Source organism: Anolis carolinensis, chromosome 2, assembly GCF_035594765.1.
Source record: "Anolis carolinensis isolate JA03-04 chromosome 2, rAnoCar3.1.pri, whole genome shotgun sequence".
In the NCBI taxonomy this organism is placed as follows: domain Eukaryota; kingdom Metazoa; phylum Chordata; class Lepidosauria; order Squamata; family Dactyloidae; genus Anolis; species Anolis carolinensis.
The window spans coordinates 284,932,251-284,947,112 of record NC_085842.1 but is presented as its reverse complement, the minus strand read 5'-3'; the positions used below and the strand labels follow the sequence as shown (position 1 = coordinate 284,947,112).

The 14,862-nt window shown below is 41.8% G+C and overlaps 2 protein-coding genes across 3 annotated transcripts in view; one reads left to right on the top strand and one right to left on the bottom strand.

The window, feature by feature from the left end:
* Nucleotides 1-1,772: 1,772 nt before the first annotated feature.
* On the bottom strand, nucleotides 1,773-8,284 carry rps23 (ribosomal protein S23). Its single transcript, XM_003216278.4, has 4 exons — nucleotides 8,152-8,284; nucleotides 3,397-3,556; nucleotides 2,845-2,965; nucleotides 1,773-1,967 (listed from the first exon to the last, which is right to left on the bottom strand). Exons 1-4 carry the CDS (start codon nucleotides 8,153-8,155, stop codon nucleotides 1,821-1,823), a joined length of 432 nt encoding a protein of 143 aa, XP_003216326.1. The 5' UTR covers nucleotides 8,156-8,284; the 3' UTR covers nucleotides 1,773-1,820.
* Nucleotides 8,228-14,862, top strand: part of LOC100560427 (V-type proton ATPase subunit S1-like protein) — a 53,365-nt gene continuing 46,730 nt past the window's right edge. For both annotated transcript variants that reach the window (XM_016990920.2, XM_016990919.2), the window contains exon 1: nucleotides 8,228-8,365. The gene's annotated coding sequence lies outside the window, so the exon portion shown is untranslated. The remainder of the gene's footprint in view (nucleotides 8,366-14,862) is intronic.

Sequence of the window (14,862 nt, the reverse complement as noted above, 5' to 3'; positions counted from 1 at the left end):
CCCTTAGGGTCCTGTGATTCACTCTGCACTCTTTCTCCCTTGAGATCTTTTCCAGCATCAGGCATTTGGGCCTTTGGCGATTCCTATATGAACCAGTGCATGTGTTGTTTTGTGGGTTCAGTGTGGTAAGCGTGAGCAGACTCTACCTAACAAGAACAGCCACAGTTGTAAAAAACAAAACAAAACAAAACAAACCCAAACAAATGGCATTTTGTAATATGTATGGCTATTACATCTTTCACAGATCTGCAAAATCCTATTAATTTGCCACTGGCTGACTGTCCCATTTCTATGCCATCTTCCCTGACCTGCCTTCTAACTTTTTCTCTTCTGTAGCCCTCCCCTTTCACATCATTTCTTGAGCTATAATTTGCTGCCATGAACCAGGTATGCCCAGCTCCTCTTTCACAGTAACCCATCTTTTAGCCTGGCACAGGTATATATATTTACTCGGGGGGGGGGGGGGGGTCTTCTAGCTCGGAGTCCATTTCATATGCATATGATCCAAAGCGATCAGACCAACCCCCTGCCATGGAGGAATACATAGCTAAAACACCCAAAGATAGCCATCCAAGCATCTCCAAAGAAGTCCACCACTCCCTGAAGCAACCAATTTTACTGATTAACAGCTTAGTCCACTTGCTTGTAATGTTTAGGTGGCCTCTTATTTGAACATTAGTTCTAGTCTTTGGATCAGCTGGAAACAACTGCATTCCCATCTTCTCCCATTACTTTACTGCAATAGGTGTCATTTCACCTTTTAGTCTTCGCCACATTAAGCACATCTGGTTCATTCTAAAACTTTGTTTCTAGACTTTTGGCCATCCTGGTTACTTTCCACTGAATACATTCATTTGGTATCTTTGATCTGAAGGGTTCAGGACTGGACACAGTATAGCAGATCAGGCCTGACCAAAGCAAAATTAAATTATATTACCACTTCCCTTTATATCAGTATACTTCTGTTGATGCAATTTTTCAGTTTCGTTTGCTAAAACTGATTTCAAGTTTGTTTTCTTTTTTGTAGTTGTAACTGTTTGTGTGGTAAACTACTATTTGGAGCCCCCCCGGTGGCACAGTGGGTTAAACCGCTGAGCTGCTGCTTGTTGACCGAAAGGTTGGCAGTTCAAATCCAGGGAGCGGGGTGAACTGCTGTTAGCCCCAGCCAACTTAGCAGTTTGAAAACATGTAAATGTGAGATCAATAGGTACCGCTCTGGCGGGAAGGTACCTATGTGGTCATGCCAGCCACATGACCTTGGAGGTGTCCACGGATGCTGGCTCTTCGGTTTAGAAATGGAGATGAGCACCAACCGCCAGTCAGACACTAGATTTAAAACCTTTACCTTAAACTACTATTTATAACTGCTGTAAGATGCATTTAATCTCAAACTAGAACAAAGGTGGGATATTTTTGCTAATAGCAGCAGCACTGGGTTTTCTAGCTGCCATGTCACAATATTGACATGTCTAGCTTGTGATCTACAAGCTCTACAGTTGGGCATTTCATTTCCCTGCCTTGACACAGGACTTCACATTTCTCTCAGTAAGATGTATAAAGAACAGATTCAGCTTTGAAAATCAGATAGTTATCAGGGCAGTTTTCCACCAGCCCTAAACTATCTTAATAACAATTTTGATTTTCCAGAAAATATGCCAAATCCACTATTTTCACTGTAAGTATTCTTACAGTGAAAATCTTTATTACAGTAAATATTACAGTTGTTACAATGACAAAGCCAAAAAGGCCCTATAATAAAAAGCATACACACATTTCTTAGGAGAAAACTTTATTGATCATTTTGATAACAAAATGTGATTTTATGACCTGGGCCTCTCCTTTTTGCCTTTGTACAAGGCTAGTAGGGAAACATTTGCGACTTTGACAACCTTGAAACGAACTCCAGGAATGTCACCAACAGCATGACCTTTTCGACCAAAGCCAGCAACCAAGACCTCGTCGTTCTCCTGAAATTAAAACAGAATAATTATTTTCCAATAAGCAAAGAGTCCATATGCAGTCTGAATTCTAAATTCACTTGAATTTCACTTCCCTCAAAATCACGATTTTTGTGCTAGCTGGTCTATAACCAGTTTTTAAATGAACCTTGCAGCAGCACAGCTAAATAAGAAAACAGACACCTCCAATGACAAATACTTTTCCAAGTCTTGACAAAATTCGAAATTCTGGGAAACTGAAGTCCCATTCACACACAGTGCTCATTTGTGCAAAGGAGAGCCACCCCACATATGGATGCTAGTATTGGTTTTCAAGAGTTTTGCAACTCCAAGAGCCTAAGAGAATCATGGATGATATATCATACCTTCCTTGCAATCAGCTTTTAAATATTGCTTTTGTTTTTTCCTATATTCTTTCTGGTGCATATCTTGGTTGTGTTTGGACTATGATTTTTTTATTACTAGGGTTGCAGCTTTGGAGAAATAGCATTGTTGAACCTTCTGCAATTTCCCATTAAATTGCATGCTATTTTCCTTTATTCGTTACAATAAAGTTGAAAAGCATTATAAATTAAGCAGATGTTATATCAGCCTCACCCTTGAACCACTGTGTTGTGTGCCTTCATGTCATTTTCAATTTAGGGTGACCTTGAGGCAAACTTAATGGGCCTTTCTTGGAAAAATCTGTTCAGAGTGAGGCTAAACTATCTTTTTCTTTTGAGGTCAAGAGGATAACTTGTGCAAGATTATTCATTGGGTTTCCATGGCCAAGGGGGGATTCCAACCCATGTCTTCTCAAGTTCAAGTCCACCATTCAAATCCCAACATGCTCCCTTCTTTGGAATGGTTCTGTCAACTAAAACGAACAAGAAAACTTTTTTTTCACCTCAATGAAGTTCAAACAACCATCATTAGGAACAAAGGCTGTTATCTTCTTGCCATTCTTGATGAGCTGGACTCGGACACACTTCCTGATGGCAGAATTTGGCTGCTTAGCTTCTACACCACTAAAATGAAAAGAACAAATATACTGTTAGTATAGCAATCATTTTTTCAGTATATAAGCAAACTAGGCATTTTGTAAAAGCTTTTATACACACCCCAAATCAAGATAGAGGGTTGGATCTAATTTCTTTTCTGTGATAAGCAGCAGCATTTTCTTAGCAGTTTTACTCAAAACACTCCCACAGGTGTAAAGGGGAAGAGCTGCCTCAATCTGGAGCACAAATGCTGGAAATAATTTATTACTTAAAATACTTGTATATAGCCCTACAGCTGAGGATTTCAAGATGGCATAGAATAAAAGCAATCAGAACCAATGGAAGCAACTTAGAACAAAAATTAAAAATAATATTAGATACATTTTAAACTCCATTTTGCATAGTCAGTTCTTTAGTACAACAGAAAAGATGCCATTGCCCCAGGCGATGAAGCTTACACTTTTTCCAGGACAATGCCTTTGGCATGGGAAGCTCCTCCAAAAGGGTTGGCCTTCAGAGCAGTACCCAAATGGGCCTTCTTGTACTGTTTGTCATGCCATTTCTGGTCACGACGGTGACTGCGCAGCTTCCTGGCTGTACGAAGCCCACGACACTTACCTAGAAAACACCAATTTATCAGGCTATTAGAAAGCAATAATTTATCAGACCAACACAGACCTTAATTCATCCTCTTGTCTAAACCTTGGCTTGTAATGCATAAAAATTCTCAATATCGTTTCCATTTTATCATAATTACACTATATATACAAATTATTTTCTTAGCAGAGGATCTGTTTTTCTCTGCACCATTACATTTATAACACACAATATAATGAAAATAAAGCAGTTGATCCCAATATCTTTCAAATCAGAAGTTTCACTGGGTCTAACAAAATCTTTTTAGTTCTGTTTTATGATCACCTAACCAACAGCAGTATATAGTAATCCTATTTAATGTATATCCCATATTCCTCCTCATACAGGATCCAAATCAGCCTATGAACAATTGAAAATCTGGTACTGTATACCTTAAAAATTATTTGAATCAAGACTTAATAATCCTTAGTATTTATTCCAAATGATCATTTATTAACACAATCTCAATGTATGTGTTCCAGAAAGGAAGTAGTGTAACCAAAAACACTCCACCTATACCTCTTGCAAAGTAATTAACAACAAACACAATAGAAAACAACTTTCCACTGCAAGATTTCCAGATATGCAACTGGAAAACAACATTCTTACAACCATAATAAAAATATGGTATATTTATGCAGCATGAACTGAACAAGTAACAAATTAGTCTGGAACATCAAACAGGCTTTATGAGCAAGATGAAATTCATGGGGGTGGCCATAAGTGAACAGGAGACTTGAAGGCACATGAATACACCCACATAAAGCCATCAACCAGTTCACAACAGCAAATTAACTGGCCAATGTATTGACAACTAACATATGTGCACTGTGAAACACAAAAAAAAAATTCTTTGTATTTCTAATTCTTGGTTTATAAATGCGTTTCAATGCTCCCCAAAAGAGTTAAGATTGGCCTGTTTCTTAAGTGTGCTACCATAGTGACCAATCAAGAGGCAGGGCACAAGACCAACAGTACTCCCCATGCTGTTGATCAGAAATATTAATTTGAAAAAGTTTTTAAGGTATCACTTTCAGTGTGTTCCATCCTGGTTCTTCTTGAAAAAGCAATGTCAGTAATACTACTGTTGACCATGGGAAGTTTTATGCAGTCATGACTAATGGTCACTAGGAGACATCTCAAAAGCTACATCTATCCATTTGTCCCATCCCTTTCTCAGGTTTGTTTGGTGGGAACAAGGAAGAGCTTCCTTGGGGGCTACCCAGATTCTGGATTTTTCCCCCCTAGAAAGGCCAAGATGGCACCTGCCTTGCTCTCCTTCCATCAACAATTGAACACATTATTGTGCCACCAAGCTTTTGAAAAATGACTCAGATAGTTTTTAAATTGTACAGGATTTTCTGTTTTTTAAAAAAACATTTGTATATACACAGTAGGCTCTTGGTATCTGTTGGGATTTGCTTCTTTGCCCCCTCTGTAGATACTACAATCTAAAGATACGCAAATCCTATTATAAGTAATAGATGAGTTTAACATTATAAAATAACAAGATCAAAGTTTGCTGTTTGAATTTCTGGGTGGGGGCAGGGGGATATTTTCAAGCTGTTGATGGTTAAAGTATCTATGGATATGGAGGGTCCACAATACAGTTTTTTTAAAAGAGTTGTAATATTTAGTGTATGAAGTGATTTTTGAAAATTGTATTTCAACCACCTTAAAATATTTAAGACTCTCATATTTATAAGATTTAATGTATGAAATGATTTTAAAAACATATATTACAACCATCTTAAAAGATTTATTTTATATTTATAAGATTTAGATTTATAAATTATTTTCAAAATATTATCCTAATTTAAGCTATTTGGCCAGAAATGTAAAATAGCACAGGACCCTGTATTTGACAAATATTAGATTTGTGTGAAGCCCAAAGGGTGGATCAATGGCAAATCGGATCAAGGAATATATTTATAAAATTTGATGTATGAATTGTTTGATGTATGAAATTTTTTCCCATATCTTTTACTAAAAACCTTTTTCCATATTTCTTTTAAAAATCTCATTTACAAGATTTTTTGAATTTCATGCTTATACGCTTTAAAAATCTATAAACTATGAATTCTAAATTTACAATTATGTTTTGTGCTTTAATCTTTGTACTATGTGTTTTAATATGTGTACTGTATGGTACTGTATTTTAGTCGACATAAACATACATTTCAATTTGACAATTATCTAAAAATTCAAATGAGATATATTCACTCGAGCTAGATTTGATCAGCTTGATACAATGGTCAGATATGGGAGGTTTAACAGCACCCCTTATAATGAACTGATCTGTATCTGAAACTGAGGATACAGCACACATATTATTTGATTGTAAATTGTATTACGTGAAAGACTTGGACCTTAGTCCATATATTAAACAGACAATTTAATGGGAATCTCACATCAGAACGACATATTTAATGTGTGGACAAGACCCAAAATAACATCGAAAACAGCTCTGTATTTAAGCAAAGATCCAAAGATGTCTGAGATCCACATACGTGGGGCCAATTGGGGTAAATTGTAGGGGGGATAGGGAACTATGATATATATATTCAGTTTTATCACACCTATTTACTGCATTGTTATAAATATCTTATTTAACTTACTACATAGAGTTTTATTAAGTTGTAACAAGCTTTGTTGTTTGGTCCAGCTTGATGATATAGCCTAAGGCAGGCATGGGCAAATTTTGGCCCTGCGGGTGTTTTGGACTTCAACTTCCACAATTCTTAACAGCCGAATTGTGAGAGTTAAAGTCCAAAACACCTGGAGGGCCCAAGTTTGCCCACACCTGATGTACACCCATAATGACATTAAAAGGTGGTAAATGCTTCCTAAAAACATATTTTCTACTGCCTGCACCCAGAGAATAGTATGCCTGACCGGAGGAGGAGGGAAGAAGTAAAGAGTGGAGGAAGGGAAGGAAGAGAGAGGGAAGGAGGAAAAGAGGTATGAGAGGGAGAAAGGAAGGAGGAAGAAATGTGAAGAAGGGAAGGAATGGAAGGAGGAAAAGCAGGAAGGGAGGGAACGAGGAGAGAGGAAAGAAAGGAAAAGAGGGGAGGAAGAAAGGCAAAAGGCTTAAGGGCTAATTAATAAACTTTATTTATTGTTTTATCAAGCCCTGAGGAGAGCCGGATAATAAAATAAAATGTGTTGTCGAAGGCTTTCATGGCCGGAATCACTGGGTTGCTGTGAGTTTTCCAGGCAGTATGGCCATGTTGCAAAAGCATTCTCTCCTGAGGTTTCGCCCACATCTATGGCAGGCATCCTCAGAGGTTGTGAGGCCTGTTGGAAACTAGGCAAGGGGGGTTTATATATCAGTGGAATGACCAGTGTGGAAGAAAGAACTCTTGTCTGTTTGAAGCAAGTGTTAATGTTTTCTGAGTGTTATTCTTTAGCACAGCACTAGATGAACAAACCTGAACACAGCATATTATTTGAGAACACAGAAATGCTGGACTACTCTAATAACCACTATGCCAGACTACGCAGAGAGGCCACTGAAATCCACAAGCATGTGGACAATTTCAACAGAAAGGAAGAAACCATGAAAATGAACAAAATCTGGCTACCAGTATTTAAAAATTCTAAAATCAGAACAGTAAATAAAGAGCAACACTCAGAATACAGAGGAATTCCAGACAGGAAGAAATCAGGGCCAGCTAACTCCTTCCAATAAAGGATTCCCCCAGGCAGGAATTAGCCAGGGCTTGAAGCTGCAAGGCCATTAAATGTAACTGCGCTGTGGCGCAGGCGGGAGAGCAAGCCAGCTGCAACCAGCTGCAATGGATCACTCTGACCAGGAGGTCATGAGTTCGAGGCCCGCTTGGAGCCTATGTTTGTCTTGTCTTTGTTCTATGTTAAAAGATATTGAATGTTTGCCTATATGTGTAATGTGATCCGCCCTGAGTCCCCTTCGGGGTGAGAAGGGCGGAATATAAATGTTGTAAATAAATAACTGCTACATTCACACTTGCCTCAGACATGAGGCAAGATATAGAAACACAGATATATAAACCCCTCTTGCCTAGTTTCCAACAGACCTCCCAACCTCTGCGGGTGCCTGCCATAGATGTGGGCGAAACGTCAGGAGAGAATGCTTTTGGAGCATGGCCATACAGCCCGGAAAATTCACAGCAATCCAAAATAAAATGTATTACTGCATTAATTTTACGAAATTCTTATAAGATTTATGCAAGGAATCTCATAAGGTTTTAAAATGCACATAAGCCTTGCATTTTTTATGTTGAGCTTTGTATTAACTTAGGATTGTTTAAAATGTATTGGAATCCTATTCTTGGGGGGGGGGGGGAGGCAGAACATCCAAGAAGTCAACCAATCAGCAGCCCATTCGCTTCTCCTTCAGGGTTCGATAGGCCGCTAAGGCCTTCCTTTGCAGGCGGCCGGCCGCGTGGCCCGTCTCTGAAGGAGAAAGTGGGGAAGGGAAGCCCGAAGAGAAGCAAGGCAGGGCCGAGGCCATCCTTCTCTCACTCCACAGGCTTCGGCCTCTCTCTCTCCTCGACCCATTTTAGCCTCTTTCCGCCGCCAGATGCGGAGCCACTCACCCATCGTGCCGCTCTCACGCCGAGGAGGAAAGAAAGGAGGAAGAGACGGCCCACAACCCACCGCGGCAGGGAGCTGTCGCGTCGAGGACCCCACCCCTTCCTTAGCAAAGGGCTGTCTTACTCCAACGCCTGATCCATTCGATTTTAGAACCGGAAGTTCGGCCTCCTCCTCCGCCTCCTCGTTTTGCTTGTGAAGTGTTTCTCGTCTTTCGCAGTTAGTAACTTCTTTGTGTGTTTTCTGTGCTTGGCTTTCGGTGGCCACTGTCCATTTCAAACCCGTCCTGTTCCAAGGCCATAATTTTGAGCCTCGGCGGGTCAGGCGCGAGTAAGACGCCTTTCACGGGGTCCTCGCTAGTTTCCTTCACTTCAGGCCTGGGCCAACTTAGGCCCTCCAGTTGTTTTGGACTTCAACTCCCACCATTCCTGACAGCCTCAGGCCCCTTCCTTTTCCGCTTAAGCGGCTGAGGGGGAAAAGGAAAGGGGCTGAGGCTGTCAGGAATGGTGGGAGTTGAAGTCCAAAACACCTGGAGGGCCCAAGTTGGCCTAAGCCTGATAGAATGAATGCAAGTTTGTTACCACTTTAACAGCCCTGGCTCAATGCTTGGCAATCGTATGTCTCCCTCAGTGGGAGTTGTAGTTTTCCAAGGCCTTTAGCCTCACTCCCAGGATTCCATAGCATTGAGTCAGGGCAGTTAAAGTGGTGCCAAACTGCACCAGTTCTGTAGTGTAGATGCACTCTGAGAGTTGTTGAGGCTAAGTAAATACAATTAGGATTTAACTAGTTTTATCTTTGAGCAGCATTGGATTCCAATCCAGGAGAAAGGCAGCATGATTTTTTTTTTTTCGTGTCAGGAGCAACCGGAGTTGCTTCTGGAGTGAGAGAATTGGCCGTCTGCAAGGACGTTACCCAGGGGATGCCCGGATGTTTTGATGTTTTACCATCCTTGTGGGAGGCTTCTCTCATGTCCCCGCATGGAGCTGGAGCTGATAGAGGGAGCTCATCTGCACTTTCCCCGGGTGGGATTCGAACCTGGCAGCCTTCAGGTCAGCAACCCAGCCCTCAAGTCACAAGGCCACTGGAGGCTCCTTGGCGGCATGAATAAATACAGTAAGATACAATAATACCTCACAACCTCTAAGGATGCCTGCGATAGGTGTGGACGAAACGTCAGGAGAGAATACTTCTGGAACATGGCCATACAGCCCGGAAAACACACAACAACCCTAATCATCACCATCCATCATCATTTATTGATATAGTTCAGTCACTCCGCATCACTGCTTCCCAAACTCAGGTCTTCCAGGTCTTATGGAGTTCAATTCCCATAACCCAATGGTTCTCAACCTGTGGATCCCCACGTATTTTGGCCTGCAACTCCCAGAAATCCCAGCCAGTTTACCAGCTGTTAGAATTTCTAGGAGTTGAAGGCCAAAACATCTGGGGATCCACAGGTTGAGAACCTCTCATCACCTGAGGGTGTAAGCCATCCCTGGTCCTTTTGGGGAGACAGGGTGGGGTATAAATAAAGATGATGTTGTCGACCGCGTTTTAGGGGATCGGGCCCTTAAGGAGAGAGCCGATCCGGTCCTGAGAGAACGGACCTTGGCGGAGCCAATAGGAAAATATGAGCCGCAATACAACCTGAAGCCGAAATGAAGAAGGTCCGCCAAAGTTGAAGGAAAATCCGCCAAGGAGTCTTTATTGAGCGATTCAGCTGAAAAGGACTCTAGTAGTGATCATTCAGTCTACTAGGGTACCACATAATCAAAATAAAGCCATATTTATACAAAATTTCAGTCTGACAGCCCTTTGAATTTCCCGCCCCGCTCCCCCGCCCATCTGATCGCTGATAGGCTAGAAGGTTGAACGAGGCGGGCTTTTGTTTCCTGCCTTGCTCTGTTGGCCCAATAGGAAGCTGCTTTTTGTCCCCACTCGAGCCAATCAGGAAGGAGAAGGCGGGAGTTATTGAAACAATGAAGTGACAGGGCAGGAAATATCGGATTAATTCCTGCTAGACCGATTTCTAAAGGGATTAATGGCAGCAATCATGGGTGTCCGGGTTTCTGTCACGTATACAGATTTTAGATATGCCTTGGGGTGTCAGAGGTGGAAGTAAAGATGGGTGATAATGAACCATATTGACAGGCTCTGCAGGGCGCCTTCCTGAGGTGTCCTGGATTTTCCTTTGGGTGAGATATGACAATGTTTGCCTTGGGGCGAATCACCTTTAGGACAACACTCCGAATTCGGCGACTCAAGCCCTATATTGTCCATGCAATCTGAATTTGATTGGGTTAAGCGGTGGCAGATTATCCTTTTGTTTTTGGGAAGGGAAGCCTGGGTCATAGAAAATGGGACAGGTTCTGGGGTTCAGGTTGAGTTCAAAATATTTCCTATTTGATTTCATGACTTGGCAATTATATGAAATAAAATGAAAAATAAAATAAAGTTGGAATATAAACCCTGCTGGGAAAAATACATATTTTCCGGGGATCCCAAAGAGTACAAATACATATAGGCAGATAGATAGATTTCATGGAAATAAGGGAGAATCCATAAAAGTGAGTTACATTGCATAAGGGGGAATCATGAATGATATAAACAATTGAAAATATTTGATAAGAACGAAGTTCATAACATCTGTGGAACCCAATATGGAAATTCATAAAAGTGGAGTTTTAGCAGCATGATTTTACAATTCATGAAGTTGTTATCTCTTGCCTCAGAGTGCAGGGATAATCCACAGTAAACTCCAGTAAAAAGTCTCAATCACCTTCTACTATAAATATATGGAATATAGAACATAAAGTCTTGATTTTTGAACTATCTTTTACAAAGTCCTGGGTGGGGTGGGGGTCACCTCGATCACAATGATAATGATGATGATGATTATTATTATTCTGGGAGCTGAAGTCCAAAACACCAGGAAGACCAGTGTTTGAGAATCACTGTTCTGTATTGCTTTACAAGCAATAATAATAATAATAATAATAATAATAATAATAATAATAATAAAATCAACATTGACACTGAAATTTAACACTGTCTGAGCCAGGGCTCTCCAAACTTTTTAAACAGGGGGCCAGTTTACGGTCCCTCAGACCATTGGAGGGCCGGGCTATAGTTTTTTAAAAAAACCTATGAACAAATTCCTATGCACACTGCACAGATTTTATTTTGAAGTAAAAAAACAAAATGGGAACTAATATAGCCTCAATGTTAATAATTGTAATAATAAAAACAATCATAACCATAATAAAAATAATAAAGAGGGTCGGAAGAGACCCCTTAGGCCATTTAGACCAATCCCCTTCTACCTTTGTGCACCAAAAGCACAAGCAAAGCACTCCTGACAGATGGCCACCCAGCCTCAATGTTGATAATAATAAATAATAATAATAATAATAATAATAATAACAATAACAACAACAACAATAATAATAAAACTTTATTTACACCCCGCCACCATCTTCCCAATGGGGACTTGGGGCGGCTTACATGGGGCCACGCCCAAAACAATACAATGTAAACAGCATATAAAAGAACAGCACACCACAATACAGTAAACAATACAGTAAATAATATCCATTACAAAATAAAACAAGGAGACAATAAAAACAAGGGCAGACCACATGAACATTAAGTTAAAACTCGGGGTGAGAAAGACATAAAAATAAAAACCACAGCGAACAGGGTCATAAGGGAGTGGGGTATTCTGGAGGTTAGATATTAGGGGGAGCAACGGAAAAGAAATATAAAATGGTTACTCTCCAAAAGCGCAGCGAAAGAGCCATGTTTTCAAGTCTTTCTTGAAGGCTGCTAGTGTGGGGGCTTGCCTAATCTCCGCGGGCAGAGAATTCCACAATCGGGGGGCCACAGCAGAAAAGGCCCTCTCCCTTGTTCCCACAAGGCAGGTCTGGGATATCGGGAGTGGGGACAGGAGAGCTTCCCCTGATGAGCGAAGGGATCGTGTAGGCTTGTGGTAGGTGTCAGGACCCAGACTGCAGAGCACCAATAACCATACACAGAGGCCAGAATCTATCTAATATCTTTATTGAAGTAATATATAAAGTTGATAAAAACAAGTGTAGAAAATAGTCCAGAAGTAGACCTTTCAGGAAAGGTCAAAATTAGTCCAAAGAAACAATGTCCAATATGAAATATTAAGGTCCAAAGTTGTAATCCAGTAACCGAAACACTCACTTTGCCAAGCAAAGTGAGGGGAGATGACAAGGTCCTTTAGTCCATGAAACTTAAGCAAGGCTAGGAAGTAAACTTGATTCTTGGAACACTAGGCTTATTTCAAGGCAACAAGAAACGAGGAGCAAGAACAGGATCCGTGGTAAATTCGTGGCGAGGTCCGGGAAGCAAGGCAAGGTCCGTGGAGCAAGGCAAGGTCCTGTGAAGCAAGGCAAGGCTGGAAACGGGAACAAAGGACTTGGACGCGGGAGTAGCGTAGTCCACACACAACCTACTCCCGAAGCTGACGAATTGACTCCGCAAGATTCCTACGTGGGCAAAACACCTAAATAGGGTCTCGTTTTCCCGCCAAAGAACATTTCTCTGGGGAACCAGAACCTAAAGCCATTCTCTGTGTCCAGATGCATGACTCCCTAAAGTTTCCCATGGGAAGCAGGCTTAATCAGCTGAATGCCTGGCAGCAATCCTAGCGCTCCTGCGAGACGCCTCCTGAGCGCCTTTCTGTTGTTTATAATAATCACGGCGAGAAAATGGGGGAGATTTCTGCTCAAGGCTTGTTTGGCAGACTTCTGGAAGGCAAATCTCCTGCAGGTGCAAGGGCTCCAATTCTGGCTGAAAAAGCTCCAATTCTGGCTGAAACGGTGGAAAACCTAAGTTTTCCTCTTCATCTGTCACAACAGTGCTAGGAACGGGACTACATGGCCCATGAGTCATCACAGTAGGAGATACGGTCACGAAGGTAGGTGGGTCCCAAACCGTTTAGGGCTTAATATGTGATGGTGTATACACCTTGAATTGGGACCGGAAAATAAAAGGCAGCCAGTGGAGCTCCTTGAACAGGGGAGTAGATCTCTCCCTGTAACTCGCCCCTGTAATTAACCTGGCAGCTGAGCGCTGGACCAATTGTAGTTTCCGGGCCGTCTTCAAGGGAAGCCCCACGTAGAGTGCATTACAGTAGTCCAGTCTAGAGGTAACCAAGGCATGCACCACCGTGGTCAAGTCAGACTTCACGAGGTATGGTCGCAGTTGGCGCACAAGTTTGAGTTGTGCGAAGGCCCTCCCGGCCACCGCCGACATCTGCGCCTCAAGCGTCAGCGCTGAGTCCAGGAGGACCCCCAAACTGCAGACCTGTGATTTCAGGGGGAGTGCGACCCCGTCCAGCACAGGTTGCCACCCAATACCCCGATCCGACGCGCGACTGACCAGGAGGGCCTCTGTCTTGTCAGGATTGATAATACATCACATAGACCTAAACGCTTGGGAAGTGTTCAATATATGATTTTGTGATATGAAATCCAGCATATATATCTCATTAGCTGTGTTATACTTTGTCTTTGTAATAATAATAAAGAGGGTTGGAAGAGACCCCTTGGGCCATTGAGTCCAATCTCCTTCTGCCTTTGTACACCAAAAGCACAAGTAAAGCACCCCTGACAGATGGCCACCCAGCCTCAATGTTAATAACCATAATAATAATAATAAATATGCCCAATTGCCAAACAATAAAGTGTCACCAGCCAGAGGCCTATAAATATCTGGGCATATTACAGCCGGCAACATCAAGCATGAACATGTGAAAAATGTGGTCAGCAAAGAATACACACAAAGGGTCAGAAAAATTCTCAAAAGCAAGCTCAATGGAGGCAACACCATCAAGGCCATAAACACCTGGGCCATACCTGTCATAAGATATACTGCTGGCATTATAAATTGGACACAGGCGGAACTTGACAATTTGGACAGAAAAACAAGAAAACTCATGACCATTCATCATTCACTGCACCCTCGCAGTGATGTTGACCGGCTATATCTGTCTAGAAGATCAGGGGGCAGAGGACTCTTACAAGTAAAACAAGCAGTCAAAGAAGAAGAACTTGCCCTGGCAGAATATGTAAAGCAAAGTGAAGAACTTGCTTTGATTGAAGTCAAAAATCAGAAACTCCTCAAAGCACAGCAGACAAGAAAACCTCACTACAAACTAGAGCTGACAGCTGGCACAATGAAACATTACATGAAAAGTTCCTTTACAAAATTGAAGGAAAAGCTGATAAGGAGAAGACCTGGCTCTGGCTCACAAATGGGACCCTGAAGAAGGAAACAGAAGGCCTGATCCTTGCAGCCCAGGAGCAAGCCATCAGAACAAATGCAATTAAGGCCAAGATTGAAAAATCAGCTGATGACCCAAAATGCAGACTGTGCAAGGAAACCGACGAAACTATTGATCATATCCTCAGCTGCTGTAAGAAAATCGCACAGACAGACTACAACCAGAGGCACAACTATGTGGCCCAAATGATTCATTGGAACTTATGCCTCAAGTACCACCTCCCTGCAGTAAAGAACTGGTGGGATCACAAACCTGCAAAGGTCGTGGAAAATGAACACGCAAAGATACTGTGGGACTTCCGAATCCAGACTGACAAAGTTCTGGAACACAACACACCAGACATCACAGTTGTGGAAAAGAAAAAGGTTTGGATCATTGATGTTGCCATCCCAGGTGACAGTCG

Coding starts and splice junctions, on each gene's coding strand:
- rps23 (XM_003216278.4), bottom strand. Junction 2,966..3,396: donor GGCATTGTCCTGGAAAAAGT/GTAAGCTTCATC, acceptor TTTTCATTTTAG/TGGTGTAGAAGCTAAGCAGC. Junction 1,968..2,844: donor GTTGTTTGAACTTCATTGAG/GTGAAAAAAAAG, acceptor TTTTAATTTCAG/GAGAACGACGAGGTCTTGGT.